This window comes from Symphodus melops (assembly GCF_947650265.1).
Source record: "Symphodus melops genome assembly, chromosome: 12".
Classification (NCBI taxonomy): Eukaryota; Metazoa; Chordata; class Actinopteri; order Labriformes; family Labridae; genus Symphodus; species Symphodus melops.
The window spans coordinates 4,457,901-4,478,210 of NC_136702.1; the positions used below are offsets into that span (position 1 = coordinate 4,457,901).

At 39.7% G+C, this 20,310-nt stretch overlaps 1 protein-coding gene across 1 annotated transcript in view; it reads left to right on the forward strand.

Moving 5' to 3' along the window:
- Nucleotides 1–20,310, forward strand: part of cerkl (CERK like autophagy regulator) — a 27,614-nt gene continuing 7,304 nt past the window's right edge. Inside the window, exons 1-7 of the mRNA XM_079357501.1 lie at nt 1–339; nt 1,258–1,367; nt 6,705–6,935; nt 14,432–14,560; nt 15,942–16,005; nt 18,364–18,494; nt 18,608–18,682. Coding sequence (XP_079213627.1) covers nt 179–339; nt 1,258–1,367; nt 6,705–6,935; nt 14,432–14,560; nt 15,942–16,005; nt 18,364–18,494; nt 18,608–18,682 — 901 coding nt within the window. The 5' untranslated portion in view covers nt 1–178. The remainder of the gene's footprint in view (nt 340–1,257; nt 1,368–6,704; nt 6,936–14,431; nt 14,561–15,941; nt 16,006–18,363; nt 18,495–18,607; nt 18,683–20,310) is intronic.

Below are 20,310 nucleotides of genomic sequence, written 5' to 3' on the forward strand. Positions count from 1 at the left end.
TTCGACAAAGCTACTTGTCACCATAGCAACAAGACCCCGGAAATACACCGTAACCTGCGGTCGGTGTGGCGATTAGCTTACAGTATGTTTATCTGTCGAGAAAAAAACTTAAAGTAATTGCCGTGTTTACTTGTTAATTTTTTGTTTGTTTGTTTGTTCGGTGGTTGAGCGGGTAAACATGTCGGAGCCCGAAAAAGACCCACAGGAAGAAAGCACGGAGGAGGAGAAGAAGGAGAAGAAGAAGAAGAAGAAGAAGAGGGAAACACGAAGCGTGAAGAAGAAGGAGAAACGGGACGAAGAGAAGCAGCAACAGGTGGAGGAGGAGGAAGCTGAGCAGAGGTGAGGGTGCCCTCTGACTGCTTCATAAACTATTAAACAACAGTACTAAGTTTACATTGTGAAACACTACTGTCAAATCCTTTATTTCAGTAAAAGTAGACCTATTAAAAAAACCTTCAGAGAAGAAGTCCTGCAGTCAAAACTTTACCAAAGTAAAAGTATAGCCTAAAAAGCCGACCATTTTTAAGAATCCTTTTAAATGTACAATACAAAATGTAGCTGCTATTATTAAGATAAACAAAATGCATTTCACGTGTTACAGGTAAATATGAGAACCATTGTTCCCAGCTTCACTCTTTCCTTCTTTAAAAGTATTTTCTGTCAAATGTGTGTAGTTGTTATTGAATTTCCTTGAATACCTTCAGCTTAAAAACACAAAACAGAGGGGTTTTATCCCCTGAACACAGGTAGGCCTATACTTCCATAACATTGGGAGTTTATTGCATTACAGATTTTATAACTTGTGATTCTAAAGAGAAGGGAAAATGAGAAGGGAAAATGCATCACTGCAGACAATGTTTGTGTCTTCAAAGATTATTGACACTGAAGTCACATGCTTCATGGCCTGGTTAATCTCAAACAGCTTTTATATAATATTATAATCAAATACATAATATTTTAATTAATGTGCCATGTGGAAACAGTAGCCGCCTTTTTTGTTTTTTGTTTTTTTCAAATTTAAGTAAAAAAAGAAGGCCTATATTTTGTTTCCTCATTTGACAGACAAACTTAAATTAAGTAAAAATTCTGATGGATATCTGCAGGTCAAAGTTGGTGAACTTTAAACTGAAGCTTAATTTTGTATTGCTGTTAAAAGACCGGATTGCGGGAGCTGGACTTGCCCTCTAAAAAAGCTGCTACACATTTTTGATTGTGGTTTTCTGAAATAATAAACTCTGTTTGTCTGGTGTTTGTCAGCGAGAGTGTTGTGCTGCGTGGGATCTTCAAACTTGGAAAGAAGAGTCATGACGTTCTGCTCACTCCAACCAGACTGACCTGGACCCCCATCACCCCGGAGACCCCGACAGGTCGGTTACCACGGTTCCGGCTTGTCACGATAACAGGTTATCTCGCTGCTAACAAAGACACAGACAGGCAGAGTTTGTGGGCAGCTGGTGCGGTAATGGAGAAGTTTTGTCATGTTGAGACCACCTGAAATATGACATCTGGACGAGACACACACACACACACACACACACACACACACACAAACACAGTACAATCTTAGTAATGAGGTTGTTTATCAGTTCTTTGGATCTCTTCGGGTCTCTAAAAACTAGGTTTGATGCTGCTAACATGTAGCTCAGAGCACCGCTTAGACTTCTTGGCATGAGTGTAAACTCTAAATCTAATCTGAAAACTAGTGTACATTTTTTGGAATCAGTTTCAAGTCTTGAGTGTAATAAATTGCTGCCAGCCTACACTGAGATAATACTTTTAGTGGAGAATGAAGTTAGGCATTTTGATCAACAGTGTTCTCTGTGTTGTCACTAATTTGAGCTCCCCAACAAGAACTTCTCTGCTTCTAGTACCAGGGGAACCCTTTATTGCCAGATTAGTGTTGGCTGAAGGTTTGTAAAGCTGTTCAGTGTGCAGTACAGTTGCTGTATTTTGGTGCTTCTGTTCGCTAAAATTAGTGTTTGATTAATGGCCAACATGATATGAAATTGCATCTACTTTCTCTAGCACAGCTTATTAAAAAGATAAACGTTGAATAGCTTCGAAGTGTTTGCATTCTTCAAAAGTTACCGCACGGACTTTGGCATAAATCACTCCATTTTTTTTATTTCCTCTTTAGCTGTATTAGTTAGGATTCTGGATTGTGATTATAAAGTTAATGACATAAAGATTCCCCTCATAATAACAACAGTAAAAATGTGTTGAATAAGAATTTCAAGAGTCCAGACACTAACTCTGTTGCATCAAGTTTTAAGTGGCTGAACGAATAAAAAACAACCACACAGGCACATCCTGGGCCTTCACCATGACTACAAGCAGCTGATCACTGTGACAGAATGACAGTCATGAACAAGGCAATACCATCAGATGAAAAGTCAAAACATGGATCTACGTTATCATCCTCATAATAGACATTTATTTACAAGTTCCCATAGCACATCAGTGTCACTTTTGTTGTTCCGTTCTGTAAGTAATCGATGGACATATCTATTTTACAGTTTATCGTAGCAGATGTTGTGATAGGTGTGTGTGTGTGTATTTGTGGGTTTGTGTGTGTGTGCATCGGGGCTGGGTGAAAATATCGAGTTTTTGAGATGTATCCATATATTTTCAGACAAGATAGAGGGTACACTTTTTGTGATGATAACACCTTATGAATTATGAATTGTCATGAATTGACGCTATACAAATAAAGATTGATTGATGTAGCAAATCAATTGTTTTCACAAACAGGTACTTTATTTTCATGTGTATGTTGAACTTGTGCAACTGACTGTTAAAGGGTTACTTCACCCATTTACATGAAGCTGTGTATCATTAGAAACATGGGGGATGGATTCACGACCATTCAACACTACTACCATGTTTCTAATGATACACAGCTTCATGCAAATGGGTGAAGTATCCCTTTAATATAAGACATATCAGTATACTGTATATGGAATATCACCGTTCAGCAAAAAAATATCGAGGTATGAGTTTTGGTCCATATCACCCAGGCTTAGCATGCATGCGTGTGTGCTTGGTATCAATTAATCAACTCAGAATCACATGGTTCGCATGATTATTGGCAGAAACACAAACAATCAAGCTATCTACCTTTTAATAAAACAACTGGAATAAATCCCCATGAGGCCCAGTGTTTAGATTTTGTGTGGAGGCGGGTCTTACTCGAACAGATTGACAGATTAAAACAGCCTGTGGTTTGATTATGTGGTGACATTATGGCAATGTTTTTGTATCCCTTTGCTTAAGTTGTGGTATAATGTTGGTTTTGTGTTAGTATCCTGTGTTGTGAGTAGTTTTTGGTTGAAATCCATTCAAGCAGAACTGGCTAGTGGAGCAGGATGAAGGTGTAAACACACTACGCATGTGTGTGTGTGTGTGTGTGGTTGAAGCCAATCTGTTTTGCTGAATTTCATCCAAGCTAATGTCATTAAGCCAGCACTGTGTGTGTGTGTGTGTGTGTGTGTGTGTGTGTGTGTGTGTGTGTGTGTGTGTGTGTGTGTGTGTGTGTGTGTGTGTGTGTGTGTGTGTGTGTGTGTGTGTGTGTGTGTGTGTGTGTGTGTGTGTGTGTGTGTGCTGGCAGTAGTATAGAGCAGTTGGTTCGGCCCATGGGGGGTTATTAGAGCCTCTCAGTGTGAGGAGATTAACACACACACACACACACACACACACACACACACACACACACACACACACACACACACACACACACACACACACACACACACACACAGTCAGCCTGTATCCATGATGTTTGTGTGTGTTGATGAGATATTTCGATATAAATGGATCAGCTGTTATTGTTTATTTCAACACGTGAGTGTATTCTGTATCACCCAGCAGTTTGTTTGAGAGGTGACACTACAGCTGTCAGACAAACAGACAGACTGACTGCTGTTGGTCCAGAAACTTGTAGGTAGGAAACATAAATTACAGGCAGCTCGTTTACAGGACAGGACCAAAGCATTGTCATTCAACCCGTCAGATTTCAACAAAATTTACAAGTGAGAGGAGCAGTTTCCTAATTTGACTTAGTCAGCGCTCTCTTAGTCTTAGCTCAGCTTTAAATCTTCTTAGTAAAAAAAAATCTTTATGATTGAGTAATAACCGAGTTTGTGTAATATCTGATTCTTTGATAGAATTTCAGGGCAAAGGTTTTTACGAGAACTTGTAAGGTGCATTTTGCTTCATCAAGCTTTAGGTCAGTGACAGGCACTATTTAATGGTGGAAGTTAGAATTACTTGTTGGCAACTCAACCCAGCTTTATTTATAGAGAAACCTTTCATACATAAGACCATGAAGGATTCGGGTTAGACATAGTTAGGTGTGTTTCCAACCTGATTGACAGGCAGGCACGGTGTAACAGCTAAGCTCCACAGCATTCCCAGCATGGTGACCTCCACCGCCGGCGTTTGATGAGACCCAAACAGCGAGCCAACCCGCTTTTAAAAAGTGTGTTTCTGCCTAAAAAAACTTCTCCTTTTCCTGTTTCTCTGCATTGAAGACGAAGATTTCCCTTGGACAGTAAAGCATCTATTGAGATTTTGAGATTGGAAACCTGAAGGAATGATAACTTATAAATCAATTACATTCAACCTTCATATCAGAGGAACAGACATGTTTACATGATCAATGTCTTCAGTGACATGGACGGAGCGTTGCAGCGCTGAGGCCTCGTGTGTGCGTTTGGAGGGGGACCGCGTCGAGCTGTATGTGTGCAAACACTGATCCATTACTCCCCACAGTGAGCCACATGGCCTGGTCACCATGAGACTGGACTGCCACTGTGTGCATGCATGTTTATGTGTGTTCGATTGTGTGGTCGACTCTACATATTTAACCATTTGTTATTTAGGATTTTAGCTGCTCCTTGCCTTTAGAAGGAGAAGCCTCATGTCTAAAAGGTTTAATGGGCCGTATATTTGAGTGTGTGCACGTGTGTCTGTCGTGAGTGTGTTGGCAGAGCAGTCAGATGGTAAGGGCATGATGGGAAACTCATCTCCATCTGGAACCAACCAACATGCTACCTGTGACGGGTAACACAGTGTGAATGTGTGCATATGTGTGTGTGTGTGTGTTTGTGTGTGTTTGCAGCCGCACTGCAGGTTCTGTCATCTCGTATCAGAGTCATCTTTATTGGGGTGGATGTGAAATCCGTGTCTCTTGAATTCAGTTTTATTCAAAGTAAACAGAGGATAAACTTAAGACGTCCAATGATCAGTCGAGATGCGGTCTGGTAATATGAGGCTGTTATGAGAGGGACAGACAAAACAAAACACTTTTTTTAGTTCCACCATGGACATGACACAAGAAGAGAAATATCTTTAAGTGAGCATAAATAATTAAAGTTGAAGAGAAAAGCTTTAATGGAAAATACATTTAATAAAGAATGTTTCAACTTTACAGACAAGCCCTATTGTTCCATCTTATCTTTAAATAATGCTCTTACACATAATTTTAAATGAGAATACTTCAGCATTTAGAACTCAAACGCGTCTCTGCAGGTTGCCTTGCTTTTAGAAGTCTGTCAGGTTGTTTTTACACTTGAAAATCTGATAATTTTGAATTATTATAATAATTATTACAATAATTCTATGAACACAATGAACAAAAATTGGAGTGGCACCAGACGACCATCGCCCCACACACTGTGACCCTGACATATGGACGCTGCCTGTCCTTGTAAAGACGGACAGGTGGTTTTAGGGTTTTTGGTGTTTGATAACAGCAGGAGGGTATTTCATAGAGTCGAGGCTTAATATGCTGTCATCATATGTAACAGTTTCCTGTTGAATCTGTCCCTTCTGAGCTGCTTACTGCAGATTCTGGATTATGTATTATTATTATTATTATTATTGTCATTTTCTCTGATGGGTTAAATTACCTTCAGGACAGTTTGGGAAGGTTGACACATTTGTGTTGTTTGTAGGAAATGTTACTGAAGCAGATATCTGACAGGATCTTTGAATGGATATTTAAATTGTTTTAAACACTGTCAATGCTTTTAAAAATAAGCGTAAGTATTTATCATAAAAACAAATTATGTCTTTATTTACAATAACAGTGCTCCAATGTTATCATCAAACATGAGGCAAGTTTCAAAATGTCACTATTGAATTAATAATTATTAGACTTCATTTGAATAAAGACCTTAAATGCAACATTGTGGTTGTATCTTTACTTTAGAAAAAAGCTCTATAAAGAAACAACATTGTTTGGGCCAGGTGAGCATCACTTATTTAAATTCACAAGGATTCAACATATTTTGGATTTGAATATTTTTGATTGTGGATTAATTATTCCCGTTTAGGAGTTTGATTTTTAGTGAACAGATGTTTGTCCACCTGCTGAGACATGCGTATCTCTAAAATAAATCCTGTTTTTCCTTTCAAAACCAAAACAAAGCATCTGATCATATTTATTTCATTATTTCATGAACTGATCAAATGATTTGCTGTTCAAAAATGTAATTGATTAAATGTCAGAAAGTAAAGACACATGTCCCAAGAATCCCTGCTTAGTATAATCCTAGTAAGGAGAGCGGAGCTCCATAAGAAAATAATGAAATCTAATGCTTTCTCATGAACATAGCTTAATTTACAGTGTTGACAATATTTACTAAAAATGTAAAATAATAGCTTGCAAGCTCAAATCAACCCCCCCCCCTCTCTCTCTCCAGGTGAGGCGTGTGTTCTGCAGCCAGGTCTGGTGCTGCTGGAGGATGTGTTTGCAGTGAAGGTGAAACGGCGGCGAGCTGCAGGAAAACAGTCGGGGGGACCTGTCCTCGGCGTTGCTCTCTTCTGCTCCAAGAGGAATGGGAGGAGGCTCGAGGAGGAGACCCTACACCTTCACAATGCCTCTTCAGAACACACTCATACCTGGTACAACAAACTGAAGGAGCTGCTCATAGGTAACATGCACGTTTAGATAACCATGTAGCACAATACAGAAAAAAACCAAACGTGTATATGCTTGTGATAAGTTGGGTCAAACTGCTTTTCCTACACATTTCGTAAAGGTTTTGTGTCCAGAGAGGTTGGGAACACTTTAATGTCAACTCTTCGTACAAACAGAACTAAGTGGTGAAGTGTTTAGTTAGTAGAGCCTACTATCCTTACTTAATTCAACATTGTTACTAGAAGTCTCTGACAATTAAAGGAAACTTTGAAGAAACTTTTGGATATGTGAATTACCAACCAAGTTAAATGTAAAACTTAAATATATTTACAGGGGGAAAAAACGGACCTTTGATTTATCCACAATCCAACTTTTCTCCGAACACAAATACATGTCGTATTTTATTAGAGTTCCTAAAGATCATGAGTAATCAAAAAAACGATCAAATATTTTATTTTATGGACTGGTGTTGTAGTACTCAAAATCAGTGTTTGTCTCGAAGAGAATTCCCATGATTCCCCGCTAGCCTCTGCATCATCTTTTGGTATTGTTTTGATTGACAGAATTTGCAGAATTTACATGCTAAGTTTCCCATTTTCATTAAGTTGACATTCAGAAGTAACGCTAAAAATCTATTTAATTATATTTTAACATTTATAGGCAATTTTAGACTTCATATTTAAAGTTCCATATGCTTCCCCTACAATCATTACATGGCAGTGCTTTATTGTTGTAATTAGGTGGTGGTCCAGTACTACTGCAGTTCATTTTGAATGATTTGTAGCACTGTCAGTGATGTATAGAAAATCAAACACTTTGGATGGATATGGGATATCTGTTAAACCCAAGATTTGTAACCAGTTTGGAGCCTCCTTCGCCCCTCCACAGAGCCTCTGTCAGTTTGATTTTTGGATTTATCTGTGACGTAAGAAGCTGAGGCCCATTGGAAACATGACTCAGTATTTCTATGAGCATCATACTGTAAGAAGATTATACACACACACGGTCACATGTCATTTAGATGCATAAAGATGCATACATGGATGCATGAACCCTCAGTTCATAACCCAAACCAACTCTTGCTAAGTATCTCCAATGTATTTGTATCAGCTGGTTGTTGAGTCCCTCCGTGACTTCATGAGATAATAGTTGGATGTGCGAACACCTCCTTAAAAACCCATCATAGTAGTTGTTGCTATAAGTGGTTTAGTGTTACAGTATTACAATATTAAACTTTAATTTAGCAAACATTGTGTTTAAACTAACATAACTCTTCAAAGACAGAACTGCCAACCTTCCAGTTTAAAGTCTACTGACTCTACCATTGGCCCCAGCCACCCAATGTTAGTGGTGGGACATTTGTGTTGGTAACTAGATTTACCTGATAGCTTATTTTTTCCATAAAAATAACTGAAAAAAGAGCGACTGGTTTTCTTCCTTTGATCAGCCATAATTGCAGGTCTGTTTATGAAACAGAGTCGTCTTTTCTTGATCTATGGATTGTTTTCACTGACAAGAATCTCTGTATATATGAGGAACATAGCTAGATGTAAGCAAGCTCTAGTGCGAGCTGCTCTACTTGAAATGTTTCCTTTCTCTATCAGTCCGTTTGTTAATCTGTTTCATGAGGTGAGTCACAGTTACATCAGACAAAAGAGCTAATCTGATTATTCCACCGGAACAAAGTGATGCAGATTACACTCACACACAAGCACACACATGCGCACACACGTTCAGCAGAACGCAGTCACATCCCTTCAGCAGTGGAATCATGTTGTCTGCAGGAGAGATTAGCTAGAATACTGTCTACACATGCACGTGTGTCTAGTTCACTTTAGTTCAGAATGAAATCCACTCTGCACAGACTTGAAGCTTTAGCCGAAATACACGACATGGCTGTAAATATGTGGACACACTCACCTTGAAACCACCTCTAAAGGAACTCGATTCAGGCGTTACAAGGATTAATCTGTTACAATGGGTTCACCAGAGTCAGTGAGTGTATCCTTATAAGAGAGACCTTTCATCCTCTCTGTTTCCCTTCGTTATACTCAAGTTAAAGGCTTCATTAGTTGGTCAGGAAACTAACTTTATTGTACAGCAGCACACATTCATACCCCACCCAAATTTCCACATCCACCTGTACAGGTAATATAAAGGCGTCCAACCCCTCTGACACACCCCATGTTTTGTACTTATGCTATCTTGTCCTATCAGTTAATCTGTACTCAAAGGAAGCTTAAATTGTTAATTCAACATTGTCAACTATTGCCGCTTACAGACTGCAGCGTGGAACTCACAGAGGCGTTATGGTGGGGCAAAGTTGTTCAACCCAGAATCTACAGAACCGAGGGACTGTAGTGACAAAGGAATAATGGGGGAACAAGCTGGTAATAAGTAACGTCGGAGCCTGGGTGGCAGAATAGCGCTGTGTGTGTGTGTGTGTGTGTGTGTGTGTGTGTGTGTGTGTGTGTGTGTGTGTGTGTGTGTGTGTGTGTGTGTGTGTGTGTGTGTGTGTGTGTGTGTGTGTGTGTGTGTGTGTGTGTGTGTGTGTGTGTGTGTGTGTGTGTGTGTGTGCCTGAGTGCCTGTCTACATGGAGCTCTGCTGTGTACTCAAACACTGTTTGCTCGTACTCGTGCGTCTCTTGATGCAGAAGAACTGATCTTACACTATTCTTGTTGTCAGCTGGATCCAAAGCTGCAACATCAAACTAGGAACATTATAGACATGACATTTGTGTCTAATTTCTCCAATGAAGTGAATATGTATTGTGGGTTTGTTTTTGCTCAATTCAGAGCAGCTCTCGTGGATTTGTGTTCAAATTAAAATAAATGTAAAGTGTTATCTTTCATAGGAATAAAAAGGGTAAATAAGTTAGCAGAGATTATCTAACCCTTTTTAATGCCCCTCTTTATACGTTCCCTCAGGCCTCTGTTTGGATCCTTTGGCCTGGCTTTTCTCCCAACGCTCTCATCAGTCATTTGTAGCTGTAGCAGACTGTCATTTTAAACTAAAATATTTATTAACACAGCACCAATCAGCAGACCGATGCATGTAGACACAAGACTGTAAAAAAATGGAGCACTAAGCAGCTAAGGAGGCAGATTTAGTTTTTATAAATTAATCAAATGTATGAATAAATGATTTTGTTAGTACATCGTACATGAACAAAGCTATGAGCATCAGCGTTAAAGTAAATATGCTGAAATAGCAGCTTAAATTCATCCATAATCACAAGGCAAATACTTACAGAACCATGAAACGAAATGTTTTACAATAATACACAGTTGCGTTGGCGTTTTTTACACCTTTTGCAGAAAAAAAAAAAATCCCTCTGCTTATTTTAAGTAGTTCCAAAGCTTTTGTCAAAATCTCTCTCTGTGTTAGACTTCATTAAGTGTTCCTTTTTTGGAGATTTCATCGTTATTCTCACAAAGAAATCAAATTGCATGAATAATAAAGTTCTGGATGGATGCTGCTGCAGACTGAGGTTCCCAGACGCTGGTTTCCCAGGTGCACAGTGGTGGGCGGTGCTGGCTGACACTTAACTCACAATAGAAATGTTTGAGCGCTTGGTGTATGGATTTAACTCACCCAAAAACACTTTACAATTCAGGTTTTCTGTTGGTTTCGATGATGTGCGTTCACACAAAAATTGTACAAGATGCACATAAATGAGGAGGTCAATGGTCACTCGCATATGCTACCGTCGTCCTGTAACCATGGCATCAGTCTGACACGTTATCGCTGGTCACCTGTCTGTCTGTCCGTCTGTCTGTCCATCAAACCAGATTACACATGAGGCCCTGCAGCAAAGTCACAACTTCATACACACACACACACACACACACACACACACACACACACACATGAATGGCTCACAGGTCGTGTCAGCTCGCATGGTCACACCGCACATCAAACTGTGAGGGCCTTTGTGACTTTACACACCGCGACAGAGGACTCTATGTGTATGTGTGTGTGTGTGTGTGTGTGTGTGTGCGCGTGTGTGTGGAAGGTAAACACAGTCAGTGGCTCCACTGCCGTGCGGACATTAAGCCTATTTTCCAGCCAGAGGTCAGCGTGAAAAGTGTATTGTTGTGTGAATTGCAGTGTTGCAGAGCGGGCAGTGTTGCCGCTGCAGACACCATGGCCACTTCTTAACCTCCAGGTCCTAACATTCAGCTGCACAATAATGAGCAGAGAGCAGACACGTTATGTTTCCAGAGTGTCAATCTGTGCTGGTTGCTGTGCGAAGCAGCTGCAGAACGCCGCGCAGAGATTGAATGGTCGTCTGTGACAAAAGGCGAGCAGTGATGCTGTATAGAGTCTGTTTCCATACATGCAGTCAGATGACAGGATGGATTGACTGGGGTTGTTTAACAGCACAACAGACTGACAGACTGACGATCATGGAGTTCATGGGACAGCCCAACTGATCTTGCTCAGTCCGCTGTTGTGACTCCGCCCACCGCAATTGTCTCGTCAATCCGCTGTCAGTTTTTTGCTCGCTTACAGAACTTTGAGTTTGAGAAATCGAAATCAGTAAGGTGGTAAGTGGTCAGTTAGGTGTTAGTATTTTAATCAACTCTACATCTGCCATGATTAGTTAGTTACTTGCTAAAATGATAAAATTACAGGTATTGTTTCTATAACTGATGCTTCTGTAATTTTCTAAGCTAAAGTGTCCAACATGGGCTTGTTTAAGCTTCTTCAGTGTTAAAGTTTGTTCATTTCTGTGTTGTTTTTTGTTAACAAATGAAGAGTCTCTCTGGCATAAAGAAAGTTGGGCACTGCAACACAATAACAGTTGCTAATAAAGAGACAACACTTAACAGGCACAAAGAACATATGCACACTTCTATTTAGATATTAATTTTTACAGCTAAAACGGCAACTTTCATCATTCATACATCTCTCACAGTTTTCCAGTAAACCATAACGATCTTTTAAATCCATAAAAATGTATTTATTGTTATTTTCATCTTATCTTTCCAGAGCGTCATTCTGTGCTGCTGTCCTGACAGAAAACGAAGATGACTCCATTCAACACATCAGAAGTGTTGGACAGAGAAATGTTAACTACAGTTAAATGTTTGTTTTACCGAAGGCTTTGTTTACTCGTACATCTGATTTGAGATATGTGCAATAACTGGTGTCTTTTGGTTTGTCTCGTTAAACAGAAGATATCTTTCAGTCAGAGGGCGATACCTTTACAAACTGCTTAACAGTCCGTGTGTGTGTGTGCGTTTGTGGTTTGCAGGCACAGGTGTGTGTTACTTATTAACCTGTGTGTCCTGGAAGTCAGTGAGTGTTTCTATAGTAACAAGATGGTAGAAACCTTTCATCCTCTCTATCTCCCTCTTTCATATTTAAGTTACGGGCTTTATTAGTTTGTCCGGAAACAAACTTTATTGTACAGCAGTACACATTCATCTCCAGGCTCAGCCTCCACCACCACCTGCCCAATTAACATGAAGCAGGTCAAACCCCCTGAAACACCTTGTATTTTGGTCCTAAGTAACATAGCAACTCAGTCACTTTCAGTTTATCCTTAAAGGTATAATGTGATTGCAGCAAAAATAAAATAAACCCTACACCCTGATCTGTGTCTAGAGGAATTAAAACAGAGTGTGGGCAAGAAAAGATTCTCTCCAACCTAAAAAGACAAATCTAAGACAATTACCGTTATTACTTGTAAAATGATTCTGTAGCTTATTTCAGGCTACATGTTGAGCCAGCCACTGCCACCAGCATTTGTGCATACTGTAAATACCGTCGGGTACATCATGGGGAAGGTTGACCTCACTGGATCGGTTCTGATATCATATTTGTTACAACAGCTCCAGGGATTTCCATAATACTGTACTTTGTTTTACATTTTGGTTTTTACACTCAGAGTGGACTTTAAAACTGTAGAGCGTAATGTCTCTAAATCACTGTAGATCACATCACTCATTAGGATCTGATTACTCTGAGCATTTAAAGCCTTTAATTAATTACTACCACCCCTGTCCTCGGATGGAGCCTCCACCTAAAAACAATCTGTTTTAGTCAACAATGTTCAGCAGCTCGTTCCTCGAGCAGAAACTCAACACTTCTCCTTTACAACCCTCGGATTGTTCACCATGGTAACATTTTAGTAGCACTAAAGCAACCTGCAGCTGGAAAGCTGGGAGATGATCTCATGATACCTGATCTCTGTACATCTACTTGTCTATCTACCTGTCTCCTCAGACAAATATTAAATGGAAAGACAGGAGGACCTATGTGACCGTGTGTGTGTCTGACGTTAACATACAGTGCATTAATCATTCATGAACCTTGAACCTTCTAGATAGATAGATACAGTAGATGGATAGATGCTGATGGAAATTCTAACATCATCAAATGTGGGCTGCTGAGAATATTTTTGGGGCAGTGGCGCTTCTGGTAAATAAAAGAGTCCTGCAGGGAGAAGAGGGGTGGGAGTCTTTTGGGTTTCTCCTCACAGGAACTCCTAAAAAGCGGTTCAGAGCTGTGGCGTGGAGTGAAGGCAGGAGGTGGTGCCCTGCGTGTGTGAGTGTGGGGTCATTAACAGGACGAGGTCATGGCCTTTTGGGAGCAGATTATAGTAATGAGCTGGATAATGGAGCTGGTGTGTGTGTGTGTATATTGATCTGTGCTGGTCTATGGGGATTTATAATGCGGTCTCTAAATCTGCCTAATGATGAGCTGTACAGGGGGTCAGTGTGAGTGTAAGTGTGTCTGTAGTTCGAAGTCAATACCATTCAAAAACACACACACACACACACACACACACACACACAGTGCAGTGAGTTGCCATTTCAATAAACAGATAGCAAAAGCCTGAATTTATTGAAATAAATAAAACTAATAAAAGTACTATAACTCAACATGCAAACAGTTGGATGGAGGCCTGACTGTAATGGTTGTAACACTGTCAGATGAAGCTCAAGCTAGATACCTTTAGATAAGTTGGTGACACTTCACAAAAAGCTTTTTAGTTTAATTTTGAATTCAGCAAACAGATATTGTGTCAAATATTAAAATCAGAAAACAGGTGGAAACTGTGATTTATAGCTGATATTTACTTGAGTTTTTGCACTTGATCATACGTCACATTTTTTTCATAACATGCAGGTCTAGATTGGTGATGTAAAATGATAGTATGAATGATTTATACAGAGAAGACTTGTAAACAGGTGTTTACTCTTCCAGGTACAAACACATTTTATATGTTCACTTTTGTTTGAATTGTTTGAAATGTGAGGGGGGCTCAGGAAAATAAAAATGGGTTATCATCTTGGAAAGATGAAAGTTCAAACAAAATGTGTAGCAATACATGTGAACCAATACAGACGCTATAGTGTAGTTTACACCAGAGTATGATGGACGTGCGTCAAGCATAGCTAGAAATGGACAATTCAGATTTCAGAACATTTCCTTGTTTCGATTGTAAATGACAATAAGCCTCAAGTTATTGTTTGTTTTTTGTTTTTTATATGCAGGGTTCAGTCGTCCCAGATATGTGAAAGTGTTCATCAACCCCAGCAGCCACAGAAAGGAATCTGTTCACATCTACAGAGAACACGTGGCTCCTCTCTTCAAGATGGCCGACGTGCGCACTGACATCACTGGTCAGTCCTTCCACTTGTTTATTATTCCATAGCTCGTGTTTATGAAAAATAAAAGTGATTAATGTTGTGAAAGTTGGCGGGTCCTCTGTACATTTAACATGATGTTATAACTTATTTTTTTTGTGTTAAAATTATTTGTCAGTGCAGGAGACAAATCTGTGTGTGTGTGTTTGTGAGTAGAGGAGGTCCAAAGGTCAGTGTTAATGGCAGTCTCTGGTTGCTAGGTAACCTGATACTGATGCAGGGGGTGGAGCTTAGCCCATCTGTTGTGACATGGAGACGTCCTCTCCTCTTCTTCTCATCCCCCCCATTCCTTTCCTCTCGTTTGTCTTCCCCTCTTACTTCTCTTCACTCTTGTTTCTTTTCTCTCCTCTTATTCACTCCCATCTTCAACTCTCATTTTTGTTTTTGATGCTGCAATGTTGGGAAATGCTGTGGATGCAGGCACTATAGTTTTTTCCGGTTGGCCATCCATCTGTCTTTCCCATTATTGTTAACACAATATCTCAGAGGCCCATGAAGAGAAAATCTTTAAATGTGGATTCAAATGTGCACACTTTGATTTGGGTCTCTCAAACTTGGGATCACTGTGATGCACTCACACAAACATACACCGACCAGATATGCACGGTATGATAAAAAATATGCATTGTGAGTACATTCTTCAATGTTGCAATAACAATATTCATTCATTCGTCATCTATTACGCTTGTCATGTCCTGTGTTGGGCTGGAGTCTATCACAGCTGCCATTGGGTGAGAGGCAGGGAACACCCTGGGTCTGGTCGAGAGCCAATCATAGGGCTGACATGTACAGTACAGACATCACACTGATACCAACGGGCAATTGAGAGTAACCAAATAATGAGCATGACTTCCTGTGGGAGGAAGCCGTGGTACCCAGAGAGAACCAATGAATGCACAGGGGAAACAGAAAGCTTCTTACAGCGCTAACCACTCCACCACCCTGCTACCGTAATTAGACATGAGTAAGCATTAAATAAAGAGTGATTATTGGTTAAAACTCAGTTTGATGTCTATCTACTGTTCTTTATGTTTGACACACCTTTGTTTGCAGCGTATTTTCTCTCCTTCTCTAGTCCTCCTCATATTTTCTCTCCTCCTCTCAGCAGATGGTGTGATATCTGTTGTCCCACTTTTTTTTGGCAGCCTTGAACACACACTTGTGTACATGTGACCACACACAAGCATGAACTCCATCTCTGTCCCTCTCAATGTCTCTCCATCTGTTTTCCTTTCTCTCTCTCTCTCTCTCTCTCTCTCTCTCTCTCTCTCTCTCTCTCTCTCCTGTCTCACTCTCTCTTTCTCATCCTGTCTCTCGCTCTTATTTTTTCAAACTCTCTCTGCCTGTCTCTCTCCAGTGACCGAGAGGAAGGGTTACACTCTCTCAGTGATGAAGGAATGCAAGCTGGATGAATTTGATGGGTTAGTTATTTATCATCCCTCCTCTCTCTTTCTCTCTTCTATTTAATTGGATTAACTTATTCCTCAAATTCTTCATTTTTTCCTGGACAATTGTAATTTTCTGTCCTAAAATGGCCCACCTTTTCTTGGCAAAATGGAATTTATCTGTATTTACAGGTGTTGGTTGACAACTCTGTTTGTGGCTGATGTTTTAAATGTTTTTACCAAAGTCATTTTTTTATCAAGCATTTATCAAATGAAATCAAAATCACAGCGAGTCAATTTCCAAACCAACTTTGAGTAAAATCACAATAAAATGAAACAACAATCTCAAGAATAATTTTATGCACCCATTTGTAACATGTAAATGTAAAAGGAAATGTAGCTTGTAGCTAAAAACCTGAACAATAAGGTAGATTCATATAGTCAAAGTCACATTTGAAAAAGTCCATAAGGTGAAACTGATTACATTGAAGAAGAGGAGAAGTTTCTGATTCTCACCACACAATATGCTCAAAGACTGAGGCTAACAATAGCACGGCTCATTCTAAGAGGAAGCATCATCATCACTAATTATCCATTCAGGGCTTGTTGAAAAAGAAGTGTGAAATCAGGCACTTACTTTATATTAACACATTCAGGTTTGTAACAGGTTTTATTTATTATTTCATTTTACATATGTAACTGAAGTCAAATGTGTAAAGCCTTAAAAACATACAAATTAAATTCTCAGAGCTTACATGAAGATTGGATTTACGTTTACTTCAAAGTTAATTAGTTAATATAACAAACCTGACATCGTCCCTGTTTGACTGGCTGAACACAATAATTAAATAGAAGTTAAGCGTCAGAGGCTGACACAAAAACACACTGACCCAGACTGATTTTAACACACACACACGCACGCACACACACACACACACACACACACGCACACACACGCACACACACGCACACACACGCACACACACACACAATGTTACTAAAAGTATACTCAAACAGGTGATGTCATACACCCACTGCTAACTAAGTTAACTTTTTTGATGGGGCTAGGCTAATAATAATTATTTATGCTACTGGAACAAAACTATGAGAGAACAATTGATCACCTTTTCATTAATATTTATGGTGTGTGTGTGCGTGTGCGTGCGTGCGTGCGTGTGTGCGTAAGCTGCTTTTGTGCTCAGCCGTCATAAAGCTTAATGTGCTTAGAGAAGATTAGCCAATGTTGCTAAGCTAGCTGTTGTGTGTGTGAGTGTGTAAGGCTGTTCTGGTGTGGATTTGGTTGAAACCTACATTTGCCAATTAGGCTGGCTGTCACTGTGGTGATGGGAGCTGCAGGTAATCCCATACTCAGGAGGAGGGGGAAGAGGGCGGAGTCTGTTTGCCTCACATTTACTACTCATACAAAAATACGAAACTCTGAAGAGGGACCTTCTGGCTCCTCACTGAGCTTTAAAAAAAAAACCATGTAAACAGACAACATTTAAACACAACCACAACATTTACACACAAGAAGTCCACCTCAACTTGCCACTATACAGATATAATGACAGTAACATTTAGATCAGAGCCACTGCAGGGTTCAATGTTTTCTTCTGCTGTTGTTTTCTTATTTTGTTATTTTTGTCCACAATCGGTAACAAGTAGTTTGCAGGCTTATTTATAGTGTCTAAGAAACCCACCTAAGCCATTTTCAGCTCACCACCATTACAACAAAATACTTTAAGGAGTGTTCAAAAAACAAGAAAGTCCTATTTTACAATGAACACTGTTTTGTCTGAAATACTAAAGAGGAAATGATGTCATCGGAAGCAATACTTCCCAGGAATCATCGATGCTTTAAAACATTTTGTATCTTATTCTTTTAAACCTTGAAAAATACTGTGATTATACATGTTAAATTAAGTTCTTAAAATAAGAGATTATCCCGCTTTTTTCTGTTCTATTCCCTCGCTGTATATGTTTCAAAGTAAATGAAAGTTAATGAAAGTTGCAGAGTAAAATCTTCCACTTGATTTGTATAAAAGGACCAAACTTGAGTTTCTTTCTAAACACAATTCAAAATTGGTTCTGTTTTTAGATTTTAAATCAGGACTGAAAATGTAAGGAGACTTTCCAATGCCTCTGTTATCTTTTTTACTGTCCTCAAACACGGTCCTGTGGAGGAGTCACGCCCCCTGCTGGATGACTCTGTACTTTGTGATATCTGTACAAGGCAGCAAATCTAATGCACTTATATTGTTATTCACTGCAGGTTATAATTTAAAGAATTGTGAGAATAGTTTGCTTAATACAAAAGACATTGATACTTAAAGACACAAATGAGTTTACTTCTGTCTAATTGTACTTACACTCTCTCGTCTCCCTTTCTATCAGCGTTGTGTGTGTTGGAGGGGACGGTTCGGTAGCTGAGCTCTGTCACGCTATGGTCCTCAGAGCTCAGCTGGATGCTGGTTCTCCTGAGAAACCAGTGAAACAAATGCTGCCACTTGGAATCATTCCCGCTGGTGAGAGAGAAGACACAGAGATGTAAACTGTTGACCAAAAATACAAATATACTGGGGGGTTTTTTCACCCTGAAGGACATGATGCTGTATAAAATATCCGTTTGTCTTTACAGGCTCTACAGATGTGGTTTCCTGTTCTGTTCATGGAGTCAGAGATCCAGTCACTGCAGCCCTGCACATTATTCTGGGTAGGTTGAGCATGTTATGTCTTTAGGAGCACCATCCTGGATCTGCAGTCTCACATAAACACTCTCTTTTAATGTTCAGTAAGATGAAGTATATGGGGAGAATTTACCTTGAGCAGTCGTGCAAAAAGAAAACTCACAGCTCAGTGTAAAACAAACACAGCACACAAAACTGGTAACAAAAAACATAAATTGATGAGTTGATTCTACTTGTTGTCCCTCTCTTTTATCTGCTTGACCTGTGCTTCACCAAAGACTAACTAAAGGATGAGCTGATAAAACTTCATCTGTTGGTCAGTGAACTACTCAACGACTTGGTGTTATGGCTGTCCTCTTTTTTTCTTGCAAGAGGAGGACATATTTGGAAAAGAGAGGGGATAGTATAGAGAGCTCCCTTTTGTTGTTGTCATCTAATTTACTTTGAGGATATGCCAGAGAGCCAATCAGGAGCTTGTTTTGCAGGTCAGCTTTGATGTGATTGGCTGGTGGTCACTTAGACTGTTTGAGTAAAAACAAAGCTTCAGTTTGAGGGAAGCAGACGGTGCGAGAGGACTCCTGAGGGAGGAGTGGACAGATGTCTAACTGCAGGATCAGTTTCACTCTAAATCACAGGTTTTCGCTGCCCACCGTGGCCCCGCCCCCCTTTCACCGCACTCTGCCAGCTCTCGGTTAAACCTCCTGACCAATCAGCTTTTAGCAGGGCAGGCTGATGTGTGTGACCACGAGGTGAGACAGTGGTTCATTAACATTAATTAACACTGGGAGCTGTGTGTGTTTGTGTGTTTGTGTGTGTGTGTGTGTGTGTGTGTGTGTGTGTGTGTGTGTGTGTGTGTGTGAGAGAGAGAAAGAGAGAGTGTGTGTGTGGATGTATGTCAGTCAGTGTGTGTGTGACAGATGGTGCAAATTAGACTAATTCCTAAACAATAAACAGAGTTCTCAGGTAGGAAGCTGTTCCCACAGACAGCAGGTCACTACAGGTGAGTTAAGATGTTTTCATGACATACTTGAAGTGTCCTTCAGAAGCTCCAGTGTCCTAATTTAACAGACAAATTAACTCAATGAAGATGTTTAGTTCATTATTATTTTTATTAAAACACTACCTGCCTGCTCCTACTTAAGCGAGGATTATTTAAACTACCTTTTGCCATTTTTGAGATGTGCTTGGTAGATGTGAACTGGGGAAGATCTAACTCACACTCAGGCAAGTAAAGAGGCATCCAGTCGTTTTAACTTTCCAAGCATACTATGCTACTTGACCAGAATAATATGATTGGACAGGCTCTTTTTAGTTCTGTGACATCAATAATAGACATTTTCACATCTTTCACATTTCATTCATTGATTGCTTTGAAGATGTAAATGAACCCAAAAAGATAAAACATTCTTAGTTGGTACTATTTTAAACACATGGTGTCTAAAATGAATGCATTTTGAAAACCTTTCTGCCATAGTCCATTGCAGTTTAGCCAACATTATTACGTCCACTATTTTGTCTTGCATCAGTGAGCAGCTTTAGCTACAGTGCGTTGTGATGATTTTACTGATATACAAGATAGCTAATGCATTGTTTTGAAGACAGAAATCCCTCTAGTTACTTTTAACATTTTCATAGTCTCACTGTATTTACTTTT